The sequence below is a fragment of the Leptodactylus fuscus genome, chromosome 3 (assembly GCF_031893055.1).
Source record: "Leptodactylus fuscus isolate aLepFus1 chromosome 3, aLepFus1.hap2, whole genome shotgun sequence".
In the NCBI taxonomy this organism is placed as follows: Eukaryota; Metazoa; Chordata; class Amphibia; order Anura; family Leptodactylidae; genus Leptodactylus; species Leptodactylus fuscus.
Window position 1 is genome coordinate 44,189,698 of NC_134267.1, and position 14,148 is coordinate 44,203,845.

Genomic DNA, 14,148 nt, shown 5'->3' on the forward strand with positions numbered 1-14,148 from the left:
TCTAGGCCTCGGGCAGCTGACTGAGCATGTCTGCTGGCCACAAGAATATGGTCGCTTACAATACTGTGTAAGTGGCCATTTTCTTGTGGCAGGTGGGCATGTGCAGTCGACTTTGCCTTAGGCCCGAGGCCTAGAAGTTTGAAGTCAACCCCGGAAGAAGACGCGAAGAAAACCCGTTCCTGAAGATGATGAAGGCGGCGCTGGAGAGTTCTCTGGCAGCATTGGGGACGCCCCCCAGGGCTGCGAGAGAACTCATTTACATACAGACGAAAACCGGATTATATACCGAATGGTGATGCGGAGAAGACATCTAAAGTTAGGGGAAGAATAGCCTTTCTTAAGGCTATTCCTACAAGATAGTGAGAAAAAATTAAGTTTTAATGATAGGATCCCTTTAAGACAGTCCTGCCTATTCTGTAGTATTCTTTAGATGGTCCAGCTGAGAGCCAAGTGAATCAACAAGTCCAACTAAGGTCATTTTAAAGAAACGATAAAAGGCCTGGGAATGGGTTGAACTGCACCAGAAAGCTCTAAAAAGCAGGCACCTTTATAAACAGGCATTATGCATTTAGAGAAATCTTTACTATTAACTTTAAAAAACATCTGAAGCTGGAAACCAAATGCAAAAAACTTACAGAACATATTTCATTTGGTTACTGGAGGCGTCATATCTACCCCCATCATGACATCATAAAACAGTAGAAAGAGCACGGCACAGTTCAAGCTAGATAAGTAAATATTACAGACTATAAAAAATCTAATGTGGCGACTAAGGCTATTGCTTGATGAGGACTTTTTGGTCACAAAATTGCTTGTGCAACCTTATCCCTATAGGTAAACACTGAGGCCGTGAAACAATCACAGTAACTTAGGATTTCATGTCATCTTTCCTAAACCAAACATTAGGCAAATGAATTTTTTCTCATTAATTTCCATCATGACTTCTATGCATTTCTAACCATACCTATAATAGAACAGGTTATTCCCTCTAGTATACCCTGCTCCTTTAAAAATAGACATTGTTATAGGAAATCTGAACTAACTCTATGGAAACACGCAAAGGATTTTCTAATATCGCTTCTTATACCTTGTACACTCCATTTATCTTTGACTGATATGTTAAATTTTAACTCCATCGCTAAGTGTCTATCAATGAAGGATAATCTTCCATAATGAAGATAATGAGCAACATATAAGTCCTGACTAGTAAATAAAATATTTATAAGTAACTAGATATCCTCGTGTGCATGTAATAATTGAAGAAAATTACTGTTACTACTACTACTAATAATAAAGCAGAATCTGAGTGTGTGACCACTTATTATTGTATTAGCGACTGTGGAAAATCCTAACGCATCAAAAGGATAAATGTACTGAGAAATTATATCATGGCAACAAATAGGGATTTAATACTGGAGACAAGTATTGTGAAAGATAATGAAAAAGAAAACTGCAGAAATAAATAAATGCCATTACACAAGTTCTGTAGTTTCTGGGAAAAAAAATGAAGACTTGTAAGTGTTGTATAATACGACTACTAATGATCAATAGACACTAGTCACCTCTTCATATCCTGCCCAGCCATGCTATAATGGATCCTGCCAGTCTTCCGGCACTCAGTAGCCACATTAGTCGCAGGTTGTACTACTGGCACACCACTCACTCATAGCAGAATGGTGATGCCTATTTTTAAGGCACCTGTGAGGCCACTGATCTGACCTCCCCTTTAAGTAACCCTTATTCATTGCCTATAGGTTCCACAATAGGTTCCACAACTTACCCTGACAGAATGTAGCATTTATACGCTTGAAACCCTGAGGACACTCCATGTATTGGGAATTCGATGAATGGGCTGTAAAGAAACAATAGTTATGTTAATACGATGACTCCAATACACAAATACTGTAACATTGTGGATAAGTTGGAAATGGATATTTCAAGTTAAAAATGTCAACTCTTAGGCTGGTCTTACACAACCGTATTGAATGTACGGTCCGCAAGTTTATGATCAGCAACACTAGTTTCTAATCGGCAACATAGGCTCCGCAGATGTCCGTGTCCTGTCTCACTCACCCATAGAGTTCTATGGACGAGTCCGTGCAGTGCCGCAATTCACGGCCATTACGGACATGTCCTATAAATTGCGGACCATGGTTGCGGCCCGACCACACCACGGATAAAATAACCGGTGGTGTAAGAGGCCACATTGAATATAATTTGTCTGCAATTGAAAACCCTCAGTTGCGGACCATTTGCGGACTTACATTACGTTCATGCAAGACCAGCCTTAGTGGCCTTTCTCTCACTTTCTTTCTTCTGTACATAGCCTGCTCATTCTAAAAAAGAAAGATATTCTAATAAAGTCTGTCAGCATAAAGATGGCCGTGTAGGGGCCTTCACTCTGCTCCTAATGGGACCTTTACTGAAATTTCCCCACTGTGGGACTATTAAAGGATTATCTTATCTTATCTTTGTTATGCCGGGCTTGGCATTAAGACGTTCTATCGTTAATATGATCATGCCCTTGCATGTGCTTCCCTGAGTGCGGTCCCGAGGTCTGAGGTACTCAGGACAATTCACTGCCTAACACGGCCTATGTCACTTTGAGTAACACACAGTCACTGTCTCCTAGCGGAGGACCTTGCTCATGAAGCTCCCTCCTGGCTCAAGTGCAGTCCTGCCCGGGGCATCAAAGGTGACTGTACTAAACTTACACTGGAACAGAGATTAAGAAGTGGGGTCTGTGGCCAAGGCAGTGACAGCGTGTCATTAAAACGGATATGGGTGGTGATAAGTGTCACCTCTCCATTGAAACACTATCTAGCAGTTATATGGCTTTGGGGATTGGGGTCACATATTCTAGTGATCATTGGGGGTCCCAGTGTGCGGTTTGCCACCAATGGAACATTATCTCCAACCATCCAGTGGATACATGATAAATGATTTTTGGCTGGAACAACACTTTAGGCCAGTGTCCCACAGTGTTTTTTTTTTTCCCGCAGAAGTTACGTGAGACATTAGCCTTAAGGTGAATCCAAAAAACTGTCTTTGTTGCCCCTAGTAACCACTCAGCGCTCACCTTTTACTTCTTAAACTGCTGGAATAAGATGAAAGCTATGTTGTGATTGGTTGTTAAAGGCAACAAAGATGGTTTTCTTTTGGACAGTTTTGACAAATCGGCCACTAAATATGTCTCAAATCACGTTCTAATGTCAGAATGCATCTTTCTGGGGTTGGCAGGAATATCACATCCTAACTCTTAGGTCGCACCCTGCCGAAAAGCTGTGTTTTTTTGTTGCAGACTTTGTTGCTGTTTTTTGACCCAAAGCCAGCAGCTTCTTCACAACGTGTGGCCTCAGCCTTATACAGATTTTGTCTGAGCTTTAAGCCCTTACTAGACATATCGACGTGATAAAATTCTGGCGGCCTTCCAAACAGAGGAAATGGACACAATGATCTGTACAGCAAAATATGTGCCATAGCACTGTGTATGAGCTGTATATCAGTTCTATTTTAGTAAAGTATTTTTTTTATCAATATATTCTATTTTTAGCAAGCACATTAGGTTTTAATATAAAAGAATAGAAACATTACTCACTTCACAGATCCTCCACCACTGCTCCTGTAATACTACCCAGGGTCCCTGTCGACTTGCATGAAATAGCCCTCAGCCAATCTCAGGTCTTCACTGCCGTCAACAATTGGTTCAGAAGCCATTTCATGTGTGTCAAAACCAAAGAGTAGTGGTGGACCAAAGTACTGTCAGAATGGTAGGTCATTGGTGAGTATTATTTGTCATCCACATATCTACTCCTTCTTCGTCAGGGTTGCAAAGGTTTACCCTATCTCCGTCTCAACACGTGGCGCACAGGAGGTCGCAGCTCCCACTACCCAGTAGACTACATGCATGCTCTGACCAGTGTTGTCTGTGATTGCACATGTATGTTAGGTGAGTGGTTTATACTTTACTTTTACTGGCTGGAAGGGTAAAAGTCCAGGAGAGGTGAGACATGGTGAATTTATAAGGCTGAGTTCACACAGAGTTTTTTGGTCAGGATTTTGAGGCCGCAATCGTCTCAAAATCAAATTGGAGCCAGCCAGGCCTTTTTTTCGGGAGCCGTTTGTTCCGGCTCCCCAAAAAAAGAATGGACATGCTCATTCTTCAGGCCATTTTACCTCGTGAATCCACCAGAAGACACTCCCTCCTCTGGACGAGGCCCATCCATTGGGCCTAATCCGGAGCAGAGTGCGTGACTGGATGCCGCCGCACTGCACCAGCATCAACTCGCAGCTACCCGGTTTTTGGTCCGGATACTGAAGCGGCTTCCATCTCAGTTTCCAGACCAAGAAACCCCGTGTGAACTCAGCCTAAGTGTTCACTATTTTACCACACCTTGCCTGAGGCTACAATCATTATATTATGGGGTCTAAAGAAAATTTTGTGTGGAACAAGTTTTGCCAGAAACACCCCAGAATAGAATATTGATTCGTGGATGACAATCCCCAAAAGTTTGTGTTTCGGGTCCAACACAAAACTTTTGCTAAAAGCGTTTTGGTTTTTTTTCTTGAAGGAAAGGTCACCTCTGTAATATGATGCCATATGGTGGAACACATTGGGGCACATTTATAAATAGAAGTCCGACATTTTTCGCTCTACACTTGAGCAAAAAATTGTGGAGGAAAGCACGTACAACATATTTATGAACAGTGAGCACCAGAAAAAATAGAATTAAAAAAAAAAAAAAAAAAAAATGTGCGCCATAATGGGCGTGGTTTAAAGGGCTTAATGTTACAAGACATCTATAAGACAGAAAAGTAAGAATATGGTGCAGATTTTCTTCTGTAAAGTGACAACTTTAAAATGGTGTAAAGTCAGTTGAGGATTCAGTTGAGACAGTATTTTGGTGCACAGGCAATGGGGACAGATTGTTTTTTGGCGCAACATAGACAGACTTTCTCACATCGGATATATGAGACAGAATTTTGACGAGTGGGAAAATGAGACAAATCTATGAAGGTCCGTATGACAGATTTATAAATATGTCTAAAACCTTGAATAGGATTTCTAGTTGTAGACAGTGCAAACTTTGACAGTATTGATAAATGTGCTCCATTGTGGTTATTGCTTCACAATGACTACATGTGCGGTCATACAGACTCCTGGCATCTCCATGTACAGTATACTGTATGAGGCTTTGCACTAAAGATTTCACACTTCTTTACTTGTGTACGAGTAGTTGACCTGTATATGAATATAGTCCGCATAGTACTTTTCACTTGTCTTGTACCCCACCTCTTCCCTGCAATGAACTTCTGGTATAATATATAGGATGAGTTACATTTCTACATAAGCACATACGGTCCAACTCTTCATGTTTGTCATGGTCTAAGTTACAGAATTATCAGCTATTAAAATACAGTGAAGAAAAATCCCGATAAAAAGCGAATTCTGTTGATTCCCCTTTTGCTCCAATGAACAGACAATCCCATTACCTGCACAGTCTGGTAGGTTTGTACAGTAACTTTCTTCTTTTTTTTGTTCTAAACTAGCCTGAATAGTTTTTCCAGTAAACTTCAAGACTTTCAGAAACACTTTAACATGCTCGGATGCCAAGCCCTCTGATTCTAAAAGACATGTACCCTGTGGAGACTTGTACTGCTGGCAGATTATTGCTAAGCACTAGCTGTGTCCTGACTGGAAACTTACAAAATAGGAACCTGCAGGGAATGTGCAAAAATAACAAATGCAGTGCTGGGATACATAATTGTATTAGTTTCTCTTGACTTGCATTGGAAATGTGAAATAAGTTGGAGAGTGAGCTGTGAAGGTGCGACCCAGACGCACACTGGACGTGATTCACCGCGAGTGGGGAAAGTTACGCTTTAATGTCAGATTGTTAATCCTGAACATGATTCATTTCTCTTGCCCGGAGTGAAAATATTCATGATGAGTCAGATCCTCAGGGTTCTTATAGTATGAAATGAATCAGCGGTCATCCGTCAACATCACCTCCTCTCACTTTCGTGATTCAGGAACATTTCAATGTAAAAATGTTCATCTTTAGAAGAAAAAAAAAGACCTTGGCAGGTGAAATATTTTTAAAGGATCCACATGCTATTGTAAAAATAACAGCATAAAGTGGAATGACAGTAAATATACAGTATCATTCACTGTATATTGCAATGATATGTATTTAGGCTGGGCCATATATATGGCTATAGTACGTCCATACGATACGGACACAAATCCTGTTCTAACTTCGTATATAATCATCTGAACTCACTGCATTATAGATCCCTATGATGCTGCTAGTTTGGGTTATTAAACCATTGACTGAATGGGATTTAGACAGGTAATGCTGTCCATATAATAAGGACGTGTTATAACCATGTGAATCCCGCCTAATATTGTTACTGGTATTATACACTATAGCTCCGCTCACAATTCTGTAGGCTACCACATTGTCTGGCACAGAGCTTGACATAGTGATTTGCGCATTGTTCCCTTTTGTAGACTCAGCCTCTAGGATTGGCTTCACATGGTTGTATTCGGACCAGGAAATGCGATCCATGTTCTGGTCCGTTCAGCTGCAGGTACAGTTGGGCTGGTAAATGTGGCCAATAGACAGATTGTGTTTCTTGCCCCTAACAAAGCCGTGTAAAGCCAACTGAATTATCAGTTTTCCCTGAGTTCAGCTACAGAATTAGCAGAGACTATCTGTTATGAGATCTCCAGCACACAGAGAAGAGTTGATCCTACTCCCATATCTGTACTTCTTATATACACTCAGCAGCGGCAGCATGGAAGACACTCAGTGCTCATGAGCAGAACCGTTCTGAATTCAGCACTGACCCTAAGGCTCCGTTCACACGGAGTAACGCCAGGCGTTTTTTGTGTGTATTTTGTGTGTATTTTTACAGCCGTAAAAAGCAGTCTCCATTGAGTTCTATAGTAAAATACGCCTGTATTTTTACGTCTGTAATTTTACGGATGTAAAATTACGGACGTAAAAAAACGCCAGCATTTTACTATAGAACTCAATGGAGACTGCTTTTTACGGCTGTAAAATACACACACAATACACACAAAAAACGCCTGGCGTTACTCCGTGTGAATGGAGCCTAACTGCGTCACGCATGATGTTAAGGGGGCTGCCCTCTAGAGGGCAGCACACAGAGTGCACTGTTCTCCTAATTACATCCTGGAGAATAGATTTGCATATTTTTTACCCAGAATCCCTAGCGGAGCAGGAATGACTTGTAAGTCTCTGTACGCCTATGTAGGCACACACTCTCCCTAATATATATGATTATCCCCTGACCCTGGTCTATAGTCTCTCACTCTGCCAAATCAGTATCCCTGCGCTATGAAATTTCCCCACTGTGGGACTATTAAAGGATTATCTTATCTCATTTATGCTGAGGAGGTCCAAAAGACCGAAACAGCACTGTCCATAGCTGGGAATCTGTTCCTTTTGGAATAGAAATACTAATTTGGCAATAAACTCCACATCATGTCAGTAGGCTTATTAACTGAGTCATGCATGATGTTAAGGGGGCTGACTTGTAAGTTTCCGTACACCTATGTAGGCACACACTCTCCCTAATGTGTATTTTTGTGTATAGTATTTTACTAATTTTTTTTAACTGAGTCACAGTAAAACAACGAACAATTACTATTTGCAAAATCAGCGATAACGCAGAAATATTAGTCCTGAACATTGCTGATAAGTATTTCCCAATTTAATGTATGATAGTAGCCAAAATATCGGTATTATACTTACTAGCTTTCCTTGGACATTTCATACATTTGCCTAAGCCCCAGGAGGTGCCGACTGTTCCGCAGCAATCTTCTTGCTTGGAGAGTCCTGGAAGTGGCTTTCCACACTACAAAATAAAATGAGAAACTATAAGGTCACCAATATTATCCAAACATATAATCTAGACAGAGTATGCAATATTGTCACCACACAAGCACGTATGAGTCTGGATGTCACCATAGTGGGGGACTTTGCTTACACACTCGCCTATCACACTGGCCTACATAAGAGTGGAGCAACCCCAGCATCCGCGCATCCACACAAATAGCCGCCACAACTCGCCAAAGACTGGCAAAAGAATTGACAGCGTGCAAGCTTGATCGCCTCTCCAGGTTTCCTTCCAATGGGGTCCTGTCCATCATCCCTTCTTAAAGGTGACAGTATTTTGTCTTGATTGGTTGCCAAAGGATACAACCATAAATGCAGGAACTTTCTATAGTTTAACACTTGTCAGAAACCTAGCCATGATCTCCTTATTGTGGGCAGGTTATTAGGCGGGGACACTACATGTAAGAAAAGATAACCCGTCCACAATAAGAAAATCATGGCTGTATTTCAGACCATAAGAAGTCCCTGACTTCATGGTAGTTTCCTTTGACAACTGATCAAGACAAAAGACTGTACCCACTAAGATGGTGACAGAAAATCTTTAAAAGTCTGCAAAATTGTTATTTATATTTGCAATAATGTTTAACTTGTAAATTTACATGTGGCTATGTTCCTAGGAAAACCCCTTTAAGTATGGGAAGCCAAATACTATTCAAGTTGTATACGCTCATCTTGATTTACAGTTGTATGAAGAGCACATCAGATGTAGGAAATATGGAAAAACATGTAATTTCTATTGGTGTCTATTGGAGTATATACTCGAGTATAAGCCGACCCGAATATAAGCCGAGGCCCCTAATTATACCACGTAAAACTGGGAAGACTTATTGACTCGAGTATAAGCCGAGGGGGGAAATGTAGAGTTTTTGGGTGCAGTAGTTGCTGGGTGCTGGGGAAGGGGAGGGGGTGTTTTGTTTATCTGTCTGCCCCTTCCCTGAGCTTGAGGACTGGGTTATTTTTCCCCCACCTGGAATTCAGTCTAGCTGAATATAGGGTATCTGCAGTGCTCCTATTAACCCCTTCCCGACAGAACAGAAGCACTGCAGATACCCTATATTCAGTAAATCGGGCATTTTCAGACATAGGGATACCTAATGTGTATGTGTTTCACTGTAATTTTTTTACTTCTATATATATATTCTAGGGAAAGGAGTTATTTAGAACTAATTTTTTTTTTTTTGCTTGATTGTAGTATAAGCTGAGGGGGGCTTTCTCAGCAGAAAAACTGTGCTGAAAAACTCAGCTTATACTCGAGTATATACGGTACTATTGGTCATAGTGATGCAAACTGAATACACTGAAAATAACTGAACATAGGACATAAGGGAATTTAAGAGAGTATGGCTATACTGACTATCTTTTATAAAGAAATTACACACAAAAATAAATTCAGAGCTGTTTTCTTCAGTAAAGAAGCAACATGAAACTTTAAATGTGTTCCCCAGTGTAACAAAGAAAGGCTCCTTGGAGATTGTATGTCCTGGATTGACACTGGGAAATAAAAATTTCTGGCACATTCCATTCATGGAATACTGGCCGCCATACAAGCATAATCCTTACTCCAGTTCTGCGTTGCTTTTCCAATAAGATGATATTACAGAACTTCTAATATACTTGTAACTTGTCTCTAATGCAGAGTCAAAATCAGGTTTTGCCACCACAACAATCTAAGTCCTGCTACCGAGAAAATGAATACTTAATCTATATGCAAATAAGCTACCTGTCTAGTGCACTGAGGGTGGGGCCACACCTGCTGGACCTCCTTTATCATCCATGGTCAACACACATTGGGATCTGTCAATCATTATATTTAGGGCATGGGATGTGACTAAATGTGAAAATGGGAGGTGCAGCAACACCCTAGGTATATGGGACACCTAACATAAACGGCTGAACGGATTTGAATGAAATTTGGCACATAGATGGCTTCACGACTGTTATGAATTTATGTTCACATACTATATTACACTGCTCCTGTAGCAGCTTATACAGAGAGGTAACAGACCTGGGAACTGAGATAAACACTCAGATAACCTTCTGTCCATTCTGTCCCTGCATTTGCATTTGCATGTTATCTGATCTGCTCCTGGCAGTTTGTCAATTTGAAACATACCTGGAAAAAGAAAATATAATTTGTCGCAAACAACAAGAGCTATAAAGGTAGCCAGAAGTCACAGAGTTCTCCTCAAGCGGAGCTGAGGGGGATCATCGGCGCCAACAACACATGCATTATATGGCATCCCAGCGAGCACGGTGCAAGGAACAAATTCAGCAGCAGGACAGCTTAAGAGCCGCCCGAAACGCTGGAGCAGGTAAACCATCGACGACAGCAATTTGCTGAATATAGGAGGATCATCCACTCCAACAACCCGCAGACGAAGTTGTGAGCAGAGGCTACTAGCCCATAAAGGAAATATATAACAAGAGAAAGAGTACTAGAATTCCAATAGCAACCAAAAAGAGGGTTTCATCATTTTTCCCATATATTTTCAGAAACGTTCCCAACATTCAATATGTTTCTCCAAGAATACGGCATTATGAAGTGTCCTACCAATGCTTAGTGTGCATGGAACAGGCATTACAGAACGTGATCAGCTTCGGTGCAGATCTCAGCAGCCGCCGGATCCACAGGAGACCTTTTAATTACTTTCCTCATTCCATTTTGTGCACCTCAGAGAACATTCCAGAGTATTCATTTTTGTGGCGCGAGGAGGCCTGAGGTAACTGAACAATGAGCTTGTGCAGCTGGGTATCACTGTGCCAAGCAGACTGTAAACAGGAAATAAATCACATATTGTACAATTTCGAAGAAAGGCTCCAAAACCAATACCAAATTCACATTTTGGTCCCACAGCATGACATTCCTACAATATTTTAGAGGCTGTAATAGTGTGAATGACAATTGCCTGGAAGACTAACCAGCCAGGAGAACAGCAATGATTATAGGGTAGCATGCATGTAGTCTCGCGGCATTGCCAAGAGGATCATTAGCTAAGGAAGAATACGGAGGGAAGCCACTTTAAAGAAAAGAAAAGTCCTGAACAGCAGCTCCTCCTAAGTGCAATGTGAACGTCTAGAGATGAAGTCTAAGTTCACCTTTTAGACGCTGGTAATAAACTCTCATTGACAAATAATGCACCAAAAATGGAATGAAACTTTGTATGTGTGAAAACAGGAGAAAACTGAAAGGAAGTCTAGTACCCTATTGGGCTGCCTGTAGCCCAGACACAAGAGAAGATACAGCCGGCCATGCAGGTATACCAGTTCTGTATGGTATCTGGCAGAACATTTCTCACAAATGTTGTGGCTGGGACTCTAGATTCTGCTCGATTGGTGATAAATCTGGTCAGCAGACCAAGAAAGTGTTACAATCTGGCAGAAACATATGTGTGGGCAAGCATTATCCTACTGAAAAATGCCATTTGGAAGCCTTGTCATGAGAACAACACATGTGGCCGCAGGATGACCGGCACATACTGCTGACTTCTTGGTATCCCTTGTATCACTAATAACAGATTTTCACACCAGCATTTGGAGCATTTTTTCACTCTATAGCAAAAGCAAGATTGAAGCATTCATCGCAAGGCCTCCATACTTAAATCCGACCATTGTTGGGTCCCAAACAAATCCTAGATTCATTGATAAAGACAAGATGGTTCCAGTCTGTAGTCCAAGCAGGACACTTTGGGAGCTGTGAAACCAAATTTGCTACTGCTAAGCACCTAGACATGGTCTGGGCAGAAGGTGCCTCCTATGCCTGGATACAGAAATGGTAAGAGATGCTTGTGTTTATCTAGGCCAACCAGAGCCTGTTGCCATGTGTGTATTCCCTCACGTATCTACTGCTCCCAACAGCTAGATCTCATAAAGAGGTACACTATCCAAAGGGAACCTTTGAGCATTTTTATGGAGTACCACACACTCTTGTGGCAAGACCCAATGTCTAATCAGACTCTACCTGTAATCATGTAGTTTTTTTTTTTTGGTCAATTGTACTTGGTCTGTGGCATTTAAGGGGATAGTGACAAAATAAGATTCTTACATGTTTGTAAACTAGAAATGAACTGAACTTACCAATGTACTTTAAAGCTCCACAGATTCCCCACACTCAGCACCCCTTAGAGTCCCATTGTTTAGGAGCTTCACTTTGGCATTCACTTATTCTGACATAGGCACCAAGCTTCCTCTCCAAAATAAGTGATGTTCCCAAATGGAGCGGTCTGCCTCAGGACATTAACTAAGCCACGACCCTCCATGACATCTGATGCAGAGAAGGGCTGATTTAGGGAATTAATTTAGCCAGTGAGTCCCTTCATTATGTTACCGACACAAGGAATGGGAGACTCTCAAATATGAAAGTAAAGTTTTCTGGATAAGAAGACTGGCAATTAAAACAGAGAATCAGTAAATTTTTGATGAATCTATCTAGGCAGCCTTGTATGTCACCGGACAACCACCGGTCAAGGTCAACATCTCTCGTAGGCTACAATAGGGTCAATGACAAGAGGTGTGCTGGGCTAGGGAGTGAAGGAAGTGATCAAGATCTGCATCCTTGCTGGTCTAAGATAGAGATAGCAAATACTGATCAGCTTTCTCTATTTTTCTCTAAATTGATCATAGCGATCAGAGCAAAAAGGGAGGTCTGTGCTATGACTTAGTCCAATAGCTAGACCACCAGTTACCTCTACTATTCTGCTCACAAGGTATTCTTACTTTTTTGTATCTAAAACCAAGGATGGGATACCTAGGGTTAATTTAATAAGTCTATTTCTACCTATTATCGGTAGATGGCTTTGATGTAATATTATGAAAACTAGATCCAATGTTTGGGAATCTGAGTCAATGACTTGAAGGTTCTTTCACCGATTTATCATTACACACCTGGTGATGCACATCGGAGGTGGGTCAGGAATCCAACACAAAGCCAGCTTTCATTGCTAGCATGATCTACACCAGATTACCATCTCCTTGATCTCTGACTTAACATGTAATGAGTAATTAAAAAGAAATCCTAATAGTCATACGAAAACAAGAGCTAGACCTCCGGTGCAACAGACTGCTTCCAAAACCAATGAATCTCATAATCATACTGCAAACTACTGTTAGTACACATTGCTAGAACACATTTATATTCAGAAAGGACTACATTAGTCCGATACAGTAGTGCAATTACCGTATATACTCGAGTATAAGCCGACCCGAATATAAGCCGAGGCCCCTAATTTTACCACAAAAAACTGGGAAAACTTATTGACTCGAGTATAAGCCGAGGGGGGGAAATGCAGCAGCTACTGGAAAATTTAAAAAATTAAAATGGTCGGAGTTTTTGGGTGCAGTAGATTCTGGGTGCTGGGGAAGGGGAGGGGGTGTTTTGGTTGTCTGTCTGCCCCTTCCCTGAGCTTGAGGACTGAGTTTTTTTTTCCCCACTTGGAATTCAGCCTGGCTGAATATAGGATATCTGCAGTGCTCCTATTAACCCCTTCCCGACGGAACCAGAGCACTGCAGATACCCTATATACAGTAGACCGGGCACTATCAGACACAGGATACCTAATGTGTATGTGTTTCACAGTCATTTTCTACTTTTATATGTATTCTAGGGAAAGGAGGGATTTAGAACTTTTATTTATTTTATTTTTTTATTATATATTTTTTTTAAAGCTGCTTTTTTTTTCTTTTTTTGCTTGACTCGAGTATAAGCCGAGGGGGGCTTTTTCAGCACAAAAACTGTGCTGAAAAATTCGGCTTATACTCGTGTATATACACAAAGTGATAATATCCTCCAGTCACATGGTACAGACAGACAGGGTTCTCCCCCACTGATCTGGGCAACTCATGACATCACCTTGAGCCATATAGTCGCCTGAACTTTTGGGTCATTTATATAGTATTAATACTGCCTGGTTGTAAAAAAAAAACCTAAAGAAGCATGCTTAAGATACTTCTTTTGACTCTATGATATCTTATAAAATAATGTGCTGCCACTGTACAGAATGAGGCAATAAATAAATTACTAGCTGGTAGCAGCCCCTTCCACTTCGCTCTCCATAGCCTTCTTTGTGTGAGACTAGAAAACAGAAATGCAGTCTGGTAGTGCAGGGAACGGAGATCTTTAACAAAATCTACTAAAAAGAGACTTTTTTTCACCTGTACAATTCATGTATGAAAGTTGTTTAGAACTGGATGTCCGCTTTAAGAACTATGCACAACTGTAGCCAAA

The 14,148-nt window shown here is 41.1% G+C and overlaps 1 protein-coding gene and 1 long non-coding RNA gene across 3 annotated transcripts in view; one reads left to right on the top strand and one right to left on the bottom strand.

Annotated features, from left to right (window-relative positions):
• The window catches only part of LTBP1 (latent transforming growth factor beta binding protein 1), a 228,226-nt gene that overhangs the window by 72,950 nt on the left and 141,128 nt on the right, over positions 1-14,148 (bottom strand). For both annotated transcript variants that reach the window (XM_075267491.1, XM_075267493.1), the window contains 2 exons: positions 7,785-7,887; positions 1,781-1,852 (listed from right to left, as the gene is read on the bottom strand). In XM_075267491.1, coding sequence (XP_075123592.1) covers positions 1,781-1,852; positions 7,785-7,887 — 175 coding nt within the window. The remainder of the gene's footprint in view (positions 1-1,780; positions 1,853-7,784; positions 7,888-14,148) is intronic.
• Positions 1-14,148, top strand: part of LOC142197309 (uncharacterized) — a 644,898-nt gene that overhangs the window by 54,437 nt on the left and 576,313 nt on the right. The gene's annotated exons all lie outside the window — the stretch shown is intronic.